Here is a 20,000-nt window from a genome sequence, read left to right as displayed (position 1 = left end):
ATTGGCAAAAAGAGATGTACAGACACTAAATCCACCAAAAGTTTCTCATTTCCTTATCCACAGAAGTAGTAAGAGTAACAGCTGATCATGCAAATTTGTAGAAGTATTACAATTAATGTCTGCAAGGCACTAAACCTAGTAACCAGGAAACAATCAGTAATCAATAGTTAATTCCTATCAAAACATTAGGCAATTTATCTGTGACCGAAAGAACTCTAGTGGACTTTATAAGAGAAGGAATGCTTCATTCTATATAGACAGAAGACTCAAGAGAAGTTGCACAGATAAGAGTTTGGGCCAAGACTGAGATGCCTCACCAACAATCCAGAAAGGAAAAGTAAACAGCATTTACAGAGATTTGGCAAATACTAATAGCTGAAAAATTTTTTTAATTTTAATAGAAGAAGGAAAATAAATGAAAACATCCTTTTCATAGGGCATAATGAATTAGGCTTATGTTTTGTTAGAAGCTGTGTATAAAGTCACAGGACAGGGAAATGCACAAGGTGTCACAAGAAGGGGGTAGTCCAGACCACTGAGCTCTGTTTTACAATGAAGAGAGCAATGTGTATCCTTTCAGTCAACTCTCTAGAAATCGACGCGGTACCCTTGATGATAAACCAAGTTTTTAAGTCAGCTCCCAATATTCATATTTTAATTTCATAAAGAAATGTCAAGCCTGGGAAACAAATATGTAAAATTTCACAATTAACATTTTACATATCAAATAAAATCAACAAAAATGACTATTTATTTGTAAAATGCTATCCTACGAGTCAGTTTACTATTTTCATGATGTAAAAAGTATTAAATTCTAATTTCTTTTCAAAGGTCGTGATTTTAAATGCAGCATTAAAATTTAATAAGCAAGCAGATGCTCAACAGAGATATTCTAACAATCATTCATCCTTCTATAGTTCATCATACCTGGTAGAATCATCATCTATATAGTCTCCCCTCATCTAGAGGCTTCAGAAGGCATTCTAAACTTTTCTCTCATGATACAACACCCAGCATCATGCCACCACCAAGATTACCACCATGCCTGAGTTCACCTAATATCCAGAATTTTTTCTTCACCAAATATTTTGAAATTTTAAAAAACATTTTTATCAGGTGTCAAAGGAATCTTTGAAAAGAATGAAAAAGGAATCAGAAAAAGGATGGAGCGGCCAAGAGGTCAACTCCAGCAATTAGATTTGGAAAAGAGTTAGCATATCTAGAAGGTAACAAACGCTTTCTGATAAAAGGCAAAGGCCAAAAAGGCTGAAAGTTTTAAAATGACCTCTCATTTAAATGACTACAACCAAAGAAGTTCACCAGGAAAATCATATTTTTCTAAAACATCTGAAGTTAGAAATTGGCAAAAATGACACTGGAATGAAAAAATGGATACTTGTCAAAAGATAATTTGAATAACAACTTTTTCACAGTAGAGTCTGTTATTGTTGGTGACAGAAAACTCAGAAATAATGCACCTGTCACGCTCAATTTATAGCTAAGGATATATTCAGAGACGTCATGCAACTTGCCTTAGTTGCAACCAGTTAGTGGTAGAACAAAGACCAGATCTCAGGTTTTCTATCACTCTAGATATCACAATATGGTCAGAAGATAGCACAAACTGTGAACTTACACACTTGTGTTCAAATCTTGACAATTTAATACGTGTTGTGACCCTGGGCACAGAAATTCCATTCCCTCAATCTTATGCTGGGAAGTCACGTAATCTACTTATTAGAATTAGAATGAAAGAAACTATATAGAGAGCACTTAGCTTTAAACAAAAAGCTTTCAGTAAGATGTACTTATTACTATTTTTCTTAGTCAGTCTATTCGAGCTGATCTGAAAACATAGCTATTACTTCAGTCATCCAAATCCAGGATCTGGCAGCCATTTAAAACACAAAGATCATCACCTGATAAGTACCAAGTTTCCACAAAGAGCAGCTATTAAGAATTCATCTGCACGTGGTACTAGAAGTGTACCTGCTGTAAAGAAAGCCACACATTAACTTCCAAAAAGTCATCTAACTGAAAAAATACTGAGCCAGACAAAACTAGCTAGGATTTCAAGACCTGGTTTTTCTATCAACCTGTGAAATCTAAGAAATTACACACTTTATTAGTGAGAATGATAAAAACCAAACGATTCTTATTTGGATCATTAACATATGTACATATATGAGCATGGTGTTTTTCCTCAAAATGAAAAAAAAAAAAAGCTTTAATTTGATGATGCTTATCAAAAGCCTAAATGCTCGTTTTATTTGCTCAAAAAAATTTCCATTTCCAGGACATTATACCATGGAAATAATCAAGGATTTATGCAAAGGATATTAAGCTTATTTATAACACCAAAATATTACTAAGTTATAGCAGCAGTTACATAAATATAACAAATAATAATGGACTGGTCAAAATAAAGAATGAGGCACTCTTCGACGGATTTAAAAACAATAAATAATACAGAAGAGTATAATAACAAGATGCAAAGTTGTGTGGACAGCATAATCCCAATTTTATAAGAAATTAATTAAATAGTAAGACTAGAATGACAGATACCAAACATTTATACTGTTTTTTTTCTGACACAAAGATTTAAGGGATTTCTTTTTCCCTTCAAGTAATTCAATTCACAACTTTCAGAAATAAATAGGTAGGTATTATTCTAGCAAGCAAGAGAAAATAGCCTAATTTAAAAGACACTTAGTTTTGCAATTAACTATTCCTTTTCTCATCTTGGTTAAAAAGCTTGCTGCTAAGTCACTTCAGTCGTGTCCGACTCTGTGTGACCTCATAGACGGCAGCCCACTAGAGATTCTCCAGGTAAGAACACTGGAGTGGGTTGCCATTTCCTTCTCCAATGCATAAAAGTGAAAAGTGAAAGTGAAGTCACTCAGCCATGTCCGACTCTTCGCAACCCCATGGACTGCAGCCTACCAGGCTCCTCTGTCCATGGAATTTTCCAGGCAAGAGTACTGGAGTGGGCTGCCATTGCCTTCTTCGGGTTAAAAAGCTTACTCTAAATTTAAAAAGATATTAATAGGTTTAAGATTTATGTCCAATTCAGTAGATGTTACTACACATAAAACAGATAATCAAGGACCTACTGATAACACAGGTAACTATATTCAGTATCATGTAATAACCTATAATGAAAAAGAATGTGAGAAATATATATGCATATGTGTATATATGTATGTATAACTGAATCACTTTCATGTACACCTGAAACTAATACAATACTGTAAAAAAAACTATACTTTAAATTTTTTTTTTTTTTTTCATAAAACTGATGCCATAAATAAGCAATCTGAAGAACTAGTACCTTCCCTTTGGTAGCAAACTACTTAAAGAGAGAGCCAGAAGTGTTCTGAGAATGGTGCTTAGAATGTAACCAAAGCATCAAAGCAAGAAAACTTCACCATCACTAAACTGGAAAATCCTCTTAAGCAGTATCCCGTGGGATGTCATACCATGACCTCACTTCGTCACGCTGACGAAGTGAGCGTACATAAAAGGCATTCGGTAAAGCACAGGCGAGTCTGTCTGAACTCATATACCACGCAACTCACTCATTCACCACGTACAGTTTCTCTATCAGGAACAACATTACCCTTTAATTATATACAATAACTAGTATTCACACTTAGGTGGGGTAAGTTTTGTTCACTTTTACCTGCTGCTGCCCTTGCTGAGCCTGTGGGGTGGTCTGCTGATTAGCAGAATTTGTTGCTGCAGCAGCGGCGGCGGCTTGCTGCTGGAAAAGACTGGCAGGGTAGACTCCCCAGGGAGTAACTCCGTAATACTGGGGAGGGACCACAGCCGGGCCTAAAAATAGCAAGAGAAAGGTAAGAAAAATTTAGTTACTAACAATCAGAGTTTCCAAAGACTATACTTGATTCAGCAGACACTACTGTAAAATATTAATATATTGATTCATTCTAGCTAATCATGAATTCTATTTTTAAAAAACAGAAATTATATGTGATTCCCACACCAAAGTCTCCTAACGTCAGCAATGTACTCCAGGCTTAGAGAAAGAAGCTGGGTAAGGACCAGCATTGGAGATACTGAAAGGGAGTATAAATGATAGAAGCTGGAAGAAACGAAGAACAGATGGAGGAATTGGCCTTGGTCAAGAAGGCAAAGGTATGTTTTCCACTGAGAAAGAAAAAATCTATATAGGATAGATATAGACAAAGTTTGCTGCTAAAAGGGAAATGGAAAGTCTGTATGCTTAGAATGATGGAACACAGCAAAAGATGAAGCTGCACCCTGCTTTCAGTCTAAGGATGGCACCTGAAGTGACTGATGGGGACAGGGATCTTGGTGCTTCGTTAACTCCAGAAGCATGAAAATCCATCAGTTATCTGACAACAAAGCCCAGAAACGCCACTGAACTTCCACGGCTCAAATTTGAAGAGGCTTGTTTTTCCCATCTCTATTTTTAATGTCACAAAAAGCATGCAACACAACTACATTTAGATATTGGAATGTGAAATTTTTGTTTTCAAAGCTGAAAACAAACGGAAATGAACAAAAAAAAAAACACCTCGACTTCTCGCAGACCTGAGTATTCTATACAAAACTGAGCATTCTGTTTTAACCTCTTTGGCAACAAGCTACTGCAGTCTCTGCCAAACAGAACAAGCAAGAGAGAAGTTAACAGAGCTATGCGGACAGCAACCTGGGTGGGGCAGAAATCTAAACCACAGAATTCTCTGAAGCTGGTGGCAAGAAACATCAAGGCTCATTTGTCAACCAAGACAAGGGCACAAAGCTAGCATCTCAAATGTGCGGGAACACATAGCTAATGAGAATTTTCCTAGTTAAAGCACAGTTTCAAATATTTGCAATTTGATTAAATAATAACTGCACTTTTCAGTGAAATTCCATAGACCTGTTTCAAATACATCCATTCTGACATAGTAGCCAATCCTGTAGAAATATGTACTTCATTAAGTCAAAATAAATTGGTTCATGTTTTTGCTTCTCCATTAAATTCTAAAACACAAATAAGTCAAATTATATTACTGCCCAATATTACTATGACATTTCTTTTGAACTCTGACATTTCTAATTTGACATTTTCTGTATCTATAGTCTCAGACAAGATCAAGAATCTGTTTATAAAGATGCCCAAGGTCAACCACAGTCCAAAATGGTGCAAAATGAAGGTGCTGTTTAGGAAGGCTATGCCACAGTATGAGTTATTTTTCAATAATAAGCAAATAAGTTAAAAATTTTAAACATGTGGGCATGTTTGGCTCAGGGTGCATCATTAATTGAGCTTGATTCCCTCAGGATGCCTGTTTCAATTTCTGTGGATTAACATTCCACAAGAATATGCAGTTTTAGTTTATAACAGTTTAGTTAACATTTCTGCTCTGTGTGAAAGCACTTAATTCATTTTCAGTTTGGCTCAGATGATAAGTACAAAAGCAAGATTCTCATCATGCTATGATCTCAGTGAGGACAACTTTTGTCATCTCTAAGACTGGTTCTTTGTTTCAAATAACATGGTAAGTTAGTCAAGGAAAGTTAGCAAAGGAAAGAAAGTACAAAAAAGATAATTCAAGACAACATGGACACTATATGACAGTGAAGTACATGCATAGGCTTTGAGCTAGATGTGACTTAAATCTCAACTCTGTAACATTTAAATTATGTGATCTCTACTACATAAGCAATCTACAGAATTAATATCATTCATATCAAATTACCCATGACATTTTTCACAGACCTGGAACAAATAACCCTAAAATTTATATGGAACCAGAAAAGACCCAAAATTGCCAAAACAATTCTGAGAAAAAGAACCAAGCAGGAGGCACAATCCTGCCAGATTTCAGACAATACTACAAGGCTACAGTAATCAAAACTGCATGGTACTGGCACAAAAACAGACATACAGACACCAGTGGAACAGAAGGGAGAACCTAAAAATAAACCCACACACCTACAGTCAATTAGTCTTTGACAAAGGAGGCAAAAATATACAATGGAAAAAGGACAGTCTCTTCGCCAAACAGTGCCAGGAAAAATTGAACAGCCACATGAAAATAAATGAATTTAGAGCACATTCTCAGACTGTACAAAATGTCTTAAAGACTTAAGATATGACACCATAAAACTCCTAGAAGAGAACATAGGCAAAACATTCTGACATAAATCATACCAATGTTTTCTTAGGTCAGGCTTCCAAAGCAATAGAAATGAAAATAAAAATAAACAAAAGGGACAGTCATGTTTACATACACAAGCAAATAAATACAAAGTGATAAGAGAAAGAGTAAGGACAGGTTAACAAAGGAAGCTTTCTAGAGGTGACAGTACCAGCTAAGAAGCTTCCCAGGCAAAGTATGGGGAAAGAGTTTACTCTAGAGGACTAAGGAAACCATAATGTCCAAAGACACAGAGGCCTAAACCAGTGCGGTGTGTGCAGCAAACCAAGATCAACTTAACACTGCTAGAATGTACAGTATGAGGCCCGGGGAGGGCAGGGGGGCGCCCGCCGGGTAGAAGTGGTACACGTGGAGATGCTCGTATAGTCATGGAAAGACTGCTAAACATAGTGGGTCCCAATCCTCAGAATGTCATGGTAGCTCCTTTCAAGTACTAATATCAAGGAACAATCCACCATCACCACCCAAGTAATTTGGAATGATCAGCCATGCTGACGTTACCTGCAGTATACTATATTAGGTAGGTTAAGACAGAAATCAAAATAAACAATTTAAGTAGAAGGGTGACATAGCAAGATTTGTGTTTGAGACTGTTTTCTCAAACAATCTAGGTGGGTGAACGAGGGAGAAAAAGGAAGAAAGCTGGTAAAATATAAGAGAGAACAGCTGTAAAAGTCTAGGTAAAGATTAAAGGATCTGCCATAGTAGGAAGATAGAAGCAAGGGGAGAAACTCCCGAAATATGTATGAGCAACTGGTGACTCAGTGAAGCAAAAATATCTATACAGTAACACAACACTGTAAATGAATTAATTCATTTTAAAAGGAAGTGGCCTAGAGCAGAGGTTCCCAACTCCCAGCCTGCAGTCTGTTAGGCACTAGGCCACACAGCAGGAGGTGAGCAGAAGGCAAGTGAGCCAAGCTTCATCTGCCAGTCACCATCGCTTGCATTACAGCCTGAACACTCAACCCACCACCCAGCCCCTACCCCTCATCATCTATGGAAAAACTGTCTTCCACGAAACTGGTCCCTGATGCCAAAAATGTTGGAGACAAGTGGCCCAAAAGCATTTGCACCAAGCCAAAGAAAAAAGACAGGAGGTAGCAGATTAACCTCATTTTTAAATATGTTCAAGTCTGAGGTTATAGGTGGGCAGAGATAGTTAGCTGGCAGATAGATGGTCCTGGAAATCAGGAGAGAAATATCCACTGGAAACGTGGATTTGTAAGAGTATAAAAAAATGAATGCCCATCAAAGGGACTTTTTTTAGCAGGTGAGAAAATCCCTCATGTGGCAAAACATCTCACCTAGTGTCGCTGCTGCAGCCAATCCAGCTGTGTAGGGGTCCGTCCCTGGGGGTGCAGCACTGATGATATATGGGTTGGGGACGAACGCAGCGGGAGCTAAACCTGCTGAAAACATACCTGTCAGTAAAAACAAACTTGACTAAAACAAACCTACCAAACTCCTACACAGTATGGTTAACCATTCCGTGGGGAGGAGGAAAAAGAAAAGCTACAACAGCTTGAGTAAAATGGACTTTCAAAAAGATAATACCTGTACTAAAGATTATGGTGACATCCATCTATCATCTTTTTTTAATAACCTCTGCTAAAGATTACAATTAAAACTACTAAGCAGTTTTAAATTCAGCACAATTTCTAAAAGACTAGTGAAATTATAATAGGTTAAAATAAAGTGATTTAAAACAATTTGTAATGGGATGGAGGGACGCATTTATTTCCATTTTAAACAATTTTCCAGTTCTCCTCAAAGAAAATGTATGCCTATTTATAAAGATGACTATCTGTAAGTATAAATTAAATCAGACCCAGGCAAAGGTTTTTATGTCTAGACTTAATATAGATGACCCTTTGACAACACAGGGGAGAGGGGTGCAGACACCTACACAGCCAAAAATTCGTGTATAACTTTAAAATCAGCCTCCATAGTCACACTTCAGCACCAACGATCCAACCAAGGATCAAGTAGTACTGTAGACCATATTTATTGAAAAAAATTCATATATAAGTGGACCTGCACGGCTTAATCCCATGTTGTTCAAGGGCCACCTGCATAACTAGGCTAGAAGCAAGTCTTTTCTTCCACAGCATTTCACAATCCATGAGGAGTGATTTTCTATCTATTCAGTCATGTCATTTTAACCACCCCCCTTTATAAAATTTCTATTTGTACAGCACTATTTTGAAGAGACCCCAAAAAGGCTGTGGGGGGGGGCCCCGCGGCAGGGGGGGGGGCAGTGTCAGCAATAAGACAAAAATATGTTCCATCAGATAAAAAAGATGTTAATATCAAGACATTAACAAGTAAAACAGGTACAGAGCAACTTTAAAAACCAGTGATTATGATAAAACTTTTTAAATTTTTCAACACATGCTACTTGGAAAATAGGTTTACAAGTACTACTTGCCACTTAATAAGATGTGATGTTGAGACATCCATAGTCTATACATGCCCAACAAGCACAAAATTGTTATTTAAGTTCATCCAAATCTACCAAAAGAGCTGATGCTAGTCACTAATACAGCAAATACTTTAAATCCTGAAACAGCTGGCAGAGCAATAACTGGATACTAAGAAATCTTATGAGATAGATCTAGAAAAATAAGAGGGTGGCTAAAAACAACTGGATGAGAGTTAGAGGCCGTTTACTCTAAGGTCTGTCAGGACCTTCACAATCAGTCCACACTAGCTGGGTTCCACAGCAGCCACTGTCCTGAGATGGGGCCACCCCTACGAGGGAGCTTCCGGCTCAAGGACTTACCAATGTGGGGTTGATGTGCGGCTGCCAGCGCATACTGCTGCTGCTGAGCGGCTGTCAACTGCTGGACAGCAAGCGCATTGGGTCTTTGGAACAGCTGAGGGAAGAAAAGGGCATGATGAGGTTAGAGAACCAGTCTCATGAAGGAATTTTAAAGCCTCTCTGAATAAAGTTTCCATAAACTCTCATTCAGACACGATGCTTTTAACAAGAATGTTCTCATGCTCTGCTCCATTCCCTTGGTATCTAGGATGCTTCATACTTCTGTTCTCCCTCTACTGCTCTGGCTCAATTTGGCGAGCCCAGTCCCCATGTGCTGACTACTTACTTCACAGGTTATCTGTGCCCTGAGCCATAAACATACATACAAATGCCCTAACAGCTGTTTCAGGTCTGAGGGCACTGCCTGATCCAGAGCAAGGCAGAAACTAAACAAATATACTACAAATGACTTACCTCACGGCACCGAGTGCTGTCATCTCCCTTCAGTTCTTTTGAGAACTCCACAAACACTCTGAAATAATTATCACCTACTCACATTTTAGACAGGAAAATGGAAAGTTTTCATTTCATCCCCTGGCTGTCTCTTCTGGGGAAAATACTGAATACCTCCCTCAACTAGTAGTTTATAAAAACGGGTAAACTGGACAATGTGCAACTTTCAGGGGCTCCCGAATTTCCTAGGATACCAATCCTTTTACATGTGAGAAATAAAACAACAGAAAGAAGTATAGCTGCTACTAACAAAACTTGGATTATGAGCTTAGTTTCCAACAAAAGGAAAGGAATTCAAAGGTCTTCACAATAAGAATATCCTAAGATTCTCTCTTATTACAAAGTCAATCATTGAGTTTACAATTATTTTTGAATCAAAACCTGATAGGCACTGTGCAAGGAACTAAGTTTACAACACTAAACAAAACGTTCATACAGTTTAATAGGAATAATACTGGTACAAAGAAAGGGGATACCTGATTCTGGATTGCCCTGATATGCCTCCTTCCAAGGAGGTATATCCTGAAGACTTCTTTATTTACTGAAATCAGACTGGGAGAATTTACTGATGGGACTTCCCTACAAAAGACCTTCAACCTACCTCCTCTTTCTACAGGATTTTTCAGTGGTTAGGCTAACATCACTGGATGATATATAACATACCGTGGATCTTGAACCACGGATGTCTTCATGAAGAAACCTGTTTTGGACAGCAGGTGATAATGTCATTCTGACAACTCAGTTTAATTACTGTCACAACTGAACTTTGATTCAGTTGTGGTGAACCTGATTGTTATGATCTGGTTACTTCTGTGCCTCAAGTATAAAAACAGACTGATTTAAAAAAATTTTTTAAAGGTGAATATTCTGAACATACTGACCAACTTCACCTGTTCTCTCTGAATATATATATTTATCTTTCTAAAGACCAGAGTAAAATAAGTCTCTGCTTTCACAGTATGAATGTCAAAAGTAACCATGTAGTACAGGTTTCAAAAATGCTGTATATAGTTTGTTTTGTTTTTTGTTTTTTGTTTTTTAATTTTCAAAGGTTAAAGAAAAGAAAAACTTCATTATAATGCTGGTAAAAAAACAGCTCTACTTCATAAGCACTGATTAAATGTCAAGCATTCAAAAGAAATACAGGACTCTACTGGGAAACATATCAAAACAACTGTTCACTCCAGGAAGGGAGCCAACCAGTACTATTTGGTAACTACAACCTTGTGATCATCGCCAAGTTGGTTTGGTTTCACCTGAAGGAGAGTGCCTCTATTCCTCCTACCAACAGCTCTCCCCAAACCCCTCCCTGCAAGAGGAGCATCCAGGAGGCAGAAAACAAGTAAAATAGTAGAAAGTTGTTCAAAATTTTTTCCAAGACTAAAAACACCTCCTAGTTCCACTAGGTATCTACTATCTATTCAATGGGTCTCTGGAATTTTCCTAGCCTAAAACATTTTGAAATATTTAACATCTCAGACAATGCTCATGCTAGCCTCTTCCCTCTACCTTTCTTGGCCCTGCTGCAAATAAAATAACTCATTTCACTCAACAAATATTTTTTTGAGCACTATTAGCTAGGCTCTGTGACATGAAGCTAGGAGAATAAGGATACTGTGTTCAAAATGTAACTCTTGAGGTTATCTTGACTTACTAACCAAAAGCAGTACTTTAACACCATTCCAATATGATTTAACTTCACTTCGTATGTTTTTAACATTTCATGTAACATTACAGGCATGTACTGTATCTGTAAATATACATATATGTATATATATATACACACACACACACACAGTGTATGAATAAAAGTAACCACTCCACGTAACATTAGTTTGGGGTTCTCACTACTGTGTTACCACACTGAACATCAGGACTAATTAATAATTTTAACTAGAAACATATAGGCCCTATAACTGCTCCCATTATATCCTATGTTTGAGAGTTGATTAATGTGTCCATGATTGTGACAAAGAAGGAATTATTTTGAGTGCATTCTGCAGTAAACAATTAAACATAAGTAAACTATACATCAACAGCAGACAGATTTGGTCATAGCATAAATTACAGCAATTCTGGCACATTCTCTCATGTAAACAGTCCAATAGTAACTGGAAATATAGGTTATTAAAAAACAAAACTGGGTAACTGGCAAGTGATAGGCTCCAGAGGATCCTAAATAACATATACAAATGCATTGTTTAGCATTGGGCAAAGTGCTAAACTCTGTCCCTTTCTCACCTCAAAATAAAATGTACTGCCAGGCCTGACTTCTTACGAGTTTAAGGCAACATGCCTAGTGGAGAGCGGATAAGCACAGACTCTGGGGCCAGAAAACCTAGACTGGCATCTCAGGTCCACCACTGGCCCTGTGTGCGGGACACTGGGAAGGAAAGTCACTTTGTGCCTCACTCTCTTCCTCTCTCTAAAGAGGGACAATAAAGATCTGTCTAACTCATAAGGTTGTTTGCTAACTATTAAAATCAATACACACAGAAGTCCTCTCTATGTGATACTGTTTCTGATGAATGAGAACACCCCCAAACACAGACACAGCCCTTCTGTGGGCCACCTCTAATAGCGAATCAAACAGCAAGGCAGTCCGGGAAGGGACAAAGCAAGCAGAAGGCGAGACTCTTCCGAGGCAGGTGGCACTGACATATATACACTGTCATGTGTAGAACAGGTAACTACTGGGAAGCTGTTGTATAACACAGGAAGCCTAGCCCGGAGCTCTGTGACGACCTAGAGGGGTGGAATGGGGGGACGGGGGTACTCAACAGGGAGGGGAGATATATATCTATATCTATATATATAAAACGATGACCTATTTGTGATGATATAAGGCAGACACCACAACATCGTATAGTAAAAAAATTAAAATGCTAATAGCAAACACAACAAACAAAAGTGTTAAAAAGGATGAAAGCAGGAGTGGGAGGAAGAATAACAACTGTGTATCTTTTTACATTGTTTTTATTTTCTGAACCATGTGAATACTTCTACCTACTCAAAAATTAAATGTTAAAAAGTATATAAAATAGGCCAAAAAAAAGAAGAAAACTTCAGAGCAGTGTTAAAGTCAAAGTCCTGCTAAGTTCATGAGCACCACCTGCTCTGGGTCACAAAGAGGAAAGAAAACCTTTTTTGTTTTTGTTGTTGGTAAGTAATTTTAAAACATATACCATGCTAAAAAAAAAAACTACGAATGCAGTTAAATCTGAAGGTAAGACAGCTCCACACAGAGTTTTATGTTTCTAGAACTAGGCCCAAAGCAAAACGCGAGGAGCTAGGAACTGAAACAAAGGTGTCTGCATAGGTTTTAAGATCTTCAGGAAGTCTCTGAGCTTCTCGATGTCTTAATTTTCTTATCTATAAAAATGGCTGCCCTACCTGACAAGGCTATTGCCAGAATTCACGGAGAAAAGCCTTTTAAACACTTAGAGTATTACATCAATAGTGGGGCTATAAATTTTAAAGAAAAAATTATATTCTGGAGCTAGTCCTCAGTATATGAAATTTTTGAAAATTTGCTACTGTCTATAGCCTCTAGATCAAAGTTCATTTTTGATCGGGTTATCTGAACAGAGGCAATAGTTAACACATAATTATAATGATTTTTAGTGTAACAGGTACATACAAACTATGCTGCCAAACTTAAAAAATTCACATTTCTTTAGCAGATGAAGAATCTGATTTCAAAATAAATGACTTCTAAATAAGTTAGGAAAACAAAATACAGCCTTCCATCAAGCAAATTATTATCTTTAGAGAAAAATCACATTCTAAAATTTCATCAAAGTCAAAGAACAATAAAGGTGTGTTTCAAATGACCTAACTGCTAGCTAAAGTCAGCATTTCAACAGTGACTATACACATGATGCATAAACTCATTCATAAACTGAAGAAAGCCAAGAATTTTCAATACCTATATTAAAACTAGGCAAACTAAGTCTCATAAGAATGACATTTAAATCACTACCACACATTAAAAAGAATGCATGCCAACTTCCTCTGCCATCTGACTAAGGCTTTCAGAGTATTGCTTTGTTAAAAATTCATGCCTAACAGATTAGAGTTTCAGTACATCAGTATGCAATTTTGTAACGCATGCCACATTATTAACCTATTTTTACACTAACTGAACCCTAAAATAAAGAACATCAACAATTAACCAGATTAACCCACCTGATTATCAACTTAATCTTGTCTGTGGTTTCTGTTACTAGGTTGTAATAAAATGAAGCCTAGCAATAATTTTCTAGAATATATTTAGATGAACAGAGGTAATTTCATGGCTATTTACTATGCAAGCATCATAACTCAAAACAGTATGAACACATTACATATGAACTCTGCACTGTGTTTCCCAGGACTGAAGAGAAGACAATGAGGAGAAAGTCCGGTATCAATGAGCATTTCAAACCACCCTAAATTAAAGGTTCCTAACCCCAGACCTTTGTACCTGAGGCAGGTAAAATTACTGTCATGAAATTTAGCATGTCCTTCAATTATTATTATAGGCAACAAACCACATTAAATTTAGCCACACTTCTGTGATTCGATCACAAATAGCAATCATGTATTTTCATGTTACTTTACAACTGCTAGACATCTCACAATCTTGTTTATGCTCACCATCATGGCCAGTACAACTACCTAATCTCATGCATCATATGAAAAAGAAGCAAACACTCATCACTCAATTTGCTGTTAAATACTGTTACAGCTATTTTTACATAATTGGCTTCTTTTGTAATCATACTTACACTACACATTTTAAGACAGTATTCTAAGAATTCAGTCTGAGATCTTACCTAACTGCCAAGGGGTTCAGGGCATCATAAAGGGAATCCCTGCTATAAATACATCTTAGGTTAAGATGATGGTTTACAGTGATTAGATAAGTAGCTTAGTTATCCGAAACCAAAGTATTCCTAAAGATAGTCTAATGAACTAAATGAAAAATACTTTCCCTGTATTTTCAGGATGCTCTATATTACGTATCTAAATACACGCTGATATTAACAGTCTTATGAAACCAACTTATTACCCCAAATGAAATGAAATAGGACACAAGAAGGATTTATTTTGTCAATTATCAAACCAAATCCACTCATAAAATTATCAACATACCCTACCAATTATAGCAAATTAACTCCAAAACTCCCAACTTAAAAAAAAAAAATTTGATGCCCATTTAAGAAAGCCATGATAAAAGAGCAAAATGTATAGAAAAATACGTGCTAAACTAGATGTGTAGTTCAGTCCTCACAATCATTAATATTGTCTGTACTCAGTCCTGGCTCTCAATGCCTATGACCAAATCCATCTATTTCTGTTTTCCTTTTATGTGTACTTTCTACTCTTACTAACCTATGACCACACCATCATCATTTCCATCTCCATCACTCTGTTCTCTTAACTGCAGGAATATACATTCCATCTCTCATTCAAGTTAGGTCTATACAAACTTGGTCCTCAATGAGCCTTCCCCTGGTCTGATAAGGAATTCTTGACCAATCAATTTAACACTTAGTCGCTCAACTGTTTCATAACTGTTTTATATACTGTAAGACAGTCTTATTATGAACATTAGCTCTGTTCATTACGGACAAAACCTAAAGTCCCTGCAAGGATACAACAGTCAATAGTTAACTGACTAATATGGACAAAAGAATGTATAAAACTGCTTCTAAGCTAACACTGCACAAAAAAAAAAATCATGTTAATTCAGTCATCACTTCTTAAAATGCCTTGTTAATGCCTGTACGACAGCACAGCGAAGTCGGTAAGACTCACAACACTATCTATGTAACCGCACAAGTCACTTTTTTCAACCTCAACTACCATCCAGGGTGACTATTTCTATTTATCTATTGAACACGTATGTTAATGTCTAATTTTAAGCTCTTAGTTTACTATTTTCTCCACTGGAGTTTTCATTCTTTTCCTGGTATAAATAAGTCTTGCAAAGCACAGCTCAAGATCTATCTATTCTGTAAGTCCTTCCTTGCCCAGCAAACAGCATGCTCTCCCTAGGATGCGGGCATAAATAGTCTCATCACGTGTCATCAAGAATTTCCTTACACTATCTAAATGACCAAATGAGCCACAATAACTAAACTGAGAACCATGGGGTTGGGGGGAGTCTGTTCCATTCATGAGAGACATGCCTGACTACAGGCAACAACAAAAAATAAGAACAGATGGTTATAATCTGCAATCCACAGACCTGTGATCTCCCTCACGTTATGCACAAAACTGAGTCTCAAAAGAATCATGGATGTTTTTTGATGTGAGGACTATGGCTTTTAATCAGATGGCAAAAGAGGGCTGTGACAATAAAAGGGTTCAATACTGATTCAGGAAATAAATTTCCCAGCTATTAAAAAGGTCCCATTATTCATCTACGATAAACAATCTAGTGGGCTAGACCTAAAGGACTCACACATTAGAATACATGCAAGACCTCAAAGAGTGGCCTCCAGACTTCTCCCAAGGCTAGCTTTCAATCTTAGCTTGGTGAAGTATATTAAACACAGGGGATGTTCTGAGATAATTTAACAGGGGTGTGGAAAAGGTTCCCTGAAAACTTGGTCCATCAAAGCGAAAGCAGAGGACACAGAGAGATCAAGACCCCATCTTACCCTCTAGGTGATTACCATCTAGCAGAGGATTATCAGACAAGGAGACACCATGATTCTTTCTCTTAGAGGAAGCACAAGGCACTATAGAGACAGAAATGACTACTTTTTGATTTAGAGATCAAGAAAGGTAACCAAAAAAAAGGGGGGGGGGGTAACACAGCACTGGACCTTGAAGAATGAGAAACATTTTAACTATTAGAAATGGAAAAAGGAATAAAATCTAATGAAAAGCAAAAGGGTAAAAAGGGATTCGAAGGATAAAGTATAGGAACAAACACCAATTTCCAGTAGAGAAAGGGTTCTTCCATCTTATTAACTATTGGCTTTTATGCAGCAGCCTTTGGGAAGTTAAGGGTCCTAAAGAGTCTTGGGTCAATGATTTCTAGGCATGCTATCAGTACACCCGGTATAAGAATGTGTACAGCCATCTACTCAAAATAGCAAGAATTATGAGCCCATGGGACAAAATAACAATAATCACATCCTATGATGATGGCGTAACTGTGTAACAATGACCCTATATTATAGCAACCAAGACATGCATGGGAAGGCAGAATTCAACAACAGCTTAACTTGCAAAATAATGGCATTCGCTTCCAAAAACTGCTGAAATGTGATCCATGGTGAAGGCACTCCAGGTTTTATAAGTCTGAGCAGGTGGCGTCTTTGATGTAATTGTGTGAACTATTTGCGGGCATGCAAAAGTACATTTCTGCTCAAGTTCTAATAATTATCCAGTCTCCTCAAAAATTGGTAGAATTACTCTGAAACCCAAGTTCAGTAAATCAAAAGTGAATCCCAACTTTAATTACAAGATAACAATTAAATGACAAGAGAATCAGATTGTCATTCATAAGAGGTTGGAGATAAACACTTCTTAAATAACAAGCCAAGAGTCAGACTGGGTTAGATTGGGAATGGAAGCTAAGAACCAAAAATGGCTGCAGATCTAAGGGTTGCCAGGGGCAGTTTGATGAGACAATAAAAGAAAGAATTCAGATAAAATTTTTTGAGATAACTAGGTTATAGGAACTTGATTAGAAACAGCCTACAAGTAACATACCTCAATTTTGATAGAGAAATTACTACATTAATATTCTAAACTGGACAAGTTGAAGTCTACATAGTAATAGTGCGTCCCTATGTTTGCTGATATGCCACAAAATATCTTTAAGTCGAGTATTTCTTCAGCATCTGAAGTAATTTCTGACTTCATTCAACACTACTATTTTGAGGATTCATTGTGGGGGGAAAAAATGCAAAATTAAAAAAATAAGTAAGACAAAAAGCACAGAAAGTCAAATTTCCATGGAAAGGTGAGCCTAACTATTGGGAACTACAGGGAGAACAGTGCACTCTTAGTTCACACTCTCTAGAAAAAGACTTTGTTGATTACACCTAGTATATCCAACTGATATGAACACAGAGTGAATGCACATCACACCACCCCTCCAAGGGGTTTGTTTCTGAAACTTCACGTGGCTAATGGTATTATCCAGCTATCTATCAAGCAAAATTCACTTAAAATCAGCCATTTATGACAACTAAAGGGACAGTGTGGTACAATTTGATCTACAAAGACCATAAGCCAAGTTTCCCCATAGATATGTAATTTCTAAACTACAAAATGAGATTTTAACTTTTCAATCCTAGAAATTCATATGTATGCTCCAGACTAAAACTAAGCAGTATCAGAAACGGATGGCCCATCAAATTGCTTGAGGCCACAAAGGAGAACTTGTGGAACTTAACATGAACAGGAAGTTACCTGCCCCCTTTTCATTAATTTGGCTAATTTTCCTTAAAAAAAGAAAAAAATTTAAAAAGAATCTGTAAACTCTAGAGAGAGTCATACACTGCCTTCAAAACCAGAGGCACACATAAAATATACTTCAAGGACTTGCAAATAAAAGAAGGGCCAAATAATTTCACTGCAGATTTTATTTTGAGTGATTTGTGTTTTTCCCCTAATCACATTCTAACTCTTTTGAAAGGTATACATATGTCTGTTACCTGTAGTAACTCACTTAACTAAAAGACAAGACTAATAAGACATCTGGCACTGGACTCCAGACAGTGGCAGACAACAGAGTCTACTATTTTAAAAACAAAAACCAACAGGCATTATAATCACATTAATCTTCAGTGAGATTAACATTCAAGAGGATTGTGTTACAGGAGGTAACACCACCACACCCCTCCCCAGACCCTGATAAAAGAGAGGAGTCAAAGGAATTACACAGAGCAGGGTGGTCTCTTGCCAACAAACCTCAGCATGGGAATCATGCTGGAGGGGAAGATGCAAAGGCTTTATAATCCACATCACTGTTGGGTAAATAAGGACTGGCCATCAAAAGCCTAAAATATTGCCACCCTCCTCCCATCCCCCCGTTTTCAGTTACTTGAATAATGTTGCTGCCTGGAGGGAGAGCATAGAGAGTGACAGAGACACACACAGTACCTGTTGTTGAGAATTGTAGTCAAAAAGTCCCACAGTTGCTGCTGCTGAGTCCACAGGTACCTGCGTGCCTGAATAATCAAACTGAAGAGGCTCCATGCCCACATGTTCCATGGGGTCCAAGGGGACACTCTGGGACTCCATGTTGGAGAAATCCTCCACAGGCTTGGCACCATTGGTGCTGGTCAGCTGGGCTAAACCCTCAGAACCATTCTGGTTTGGACCCAGAAGATCCACTTCATTAGCAGAGTTCTGGCAATTACCAGGGGTACGGCTAAACAGAGAAAGTAAAGGGCATTAAACCTTATTTTAAGTGGGGAGGGACACTACACCAACCTAAGTTTAAGGACAATGTCCTTAACACAGCTTATTACCAACAGTATTTAAAACTATTTTTAAAAATGACCAGAGACCCTTTATGGTGCTTACACGTTACATCCTATAAAACGACTCTTCTATTGCTTGCCTTCCCACAACCCACCCCTTAAAATTTACATTAACTTCTATTAATTTACCATCTCTTTTACCAAGGGGCCCAGATGTGAGGAACACTGGATGAACTGGGGGTGGAAATCACTCCCAGGTAGTAAAATACAGGTAGTAAAACATGCCCCCCAAAAGCAACATCCTATTCTTTTAAACAGTCAATAGACAAAGTAGTTTCTAGGTAAAGTTCCACATCTGAGAATAATTCTATTCAAAAAAAAATTTTTAATAGGTGAAAAATTTTTGTATTTCCTAAGTACCACTGGCCAACGATAAAACTGACTCCCCTTTTTTCTTTCAAAGAAACCAGAATCAAACCATTACAAAACAGTACAAAATAAATTCACTTTTTAGGATAAGCTCCTGCTAAGGAGTCAACTCTAAGAATTAAAAGTAATATGAGGATGTAATTTATCATCTGAACCAGGACACTCCTAAGAGCGAAAAAGGGCAGTATTAATAAATATCTTGGGACAGAGGTATAAACAAATACTGTCCTGGGCAATCCAGGACAGATGATCACCCTATGCAAAAAGACAGCAGAACTATCTAATTCTAATTCAGATCAATACTGAATAATATTATATTCTAGTCAGGGAAATATAGCCTGTGACTACATTCTTAGCCTACAAGAAATCCTACAGCTGGTACAAATTAAAGCTCTTGTAGTTCCTCAACACACACACACACACACCCTACTACTACCATCTGCCCTGGAGTCAAATACCACAAAACAAATACCACAAGCTGCTTGAGATTCAGGATGGAGGGATACCCAAACTCATCTTAAAGACCTGAGGTAAGGGTTTATGCTGTGACTCACTTCTTACAAAGACTAATTCTCTACATCCATGAGATGCAAAAATTAAGTTTAGGAAGACTAAACAAATTAAACATTGTTCTAAAAGGAATGACCCCCCCCAACACACACACACAAT

The 20,000-nt window shown here is 37.4% G+C and overlaps 1 protein-coding gene across 50 annotated transcripts in view; it reads right to left on the bottom strand.

The window, feature by feature from the left end:
* PUM1 (pumilio RNA binding family member 1) overlaps positions 1-20,000 on the bottom strand; it is a 122,612-nt gene that overhangs the window by 36,293 nt on the left and 66,319 nt on the right. For 25 of the 50 annotated variants that reach the window (XM_069574789.1, XM_069574792.1, XM_069574806.1 and 22 more), the window contains 4 exons: positions 18,580-18,850; positions 8,977-9,070; positions 7,499-7,603; positions 3,683-3,834 (listed from right to left, as the gene is read on the bottom strand). In XM_069574789.1, the coding sequence (XP_069430890.1) occupies positions 3,683-3,834; positions 7,499-7,603; positions 8,977-9,070; positions 18,580-18,850 (622 nt within the window). The remainder of the gene's footprint in view (positions 1-3,682; positions 3,835-7,498; positions 7,604-8,976; positions 9,071-18,579; positions 18,851-20,000) is intronic. The other 25 variants (XM_069574790.1, XM_069574794.1, XM_069574807.1 and 22 more) reach the window with 1 other exon arrangement.

Source organism: Ovis canadensis, chromosome 2 (genome assembly GCF_042477335.2).
Source record: "Ovis canadensis isolate MfBH-ARS-UI-01 breed Bighorn chromosome 2, ARS-UI_OviCan_v2, whole genome shotgun sequence".
Taxonomy (NCBI): Eukaryota; Metazoa; Chordata; class Mammalia; order Artiodactyla; family Bovidae; genus Ovis; species Ovis canadensis.
The sequence above is the reverse complement of the archived record's forward strand: the minus strand, read 5'-3'. Positions and strand labels throughout refer to the sequence as shown.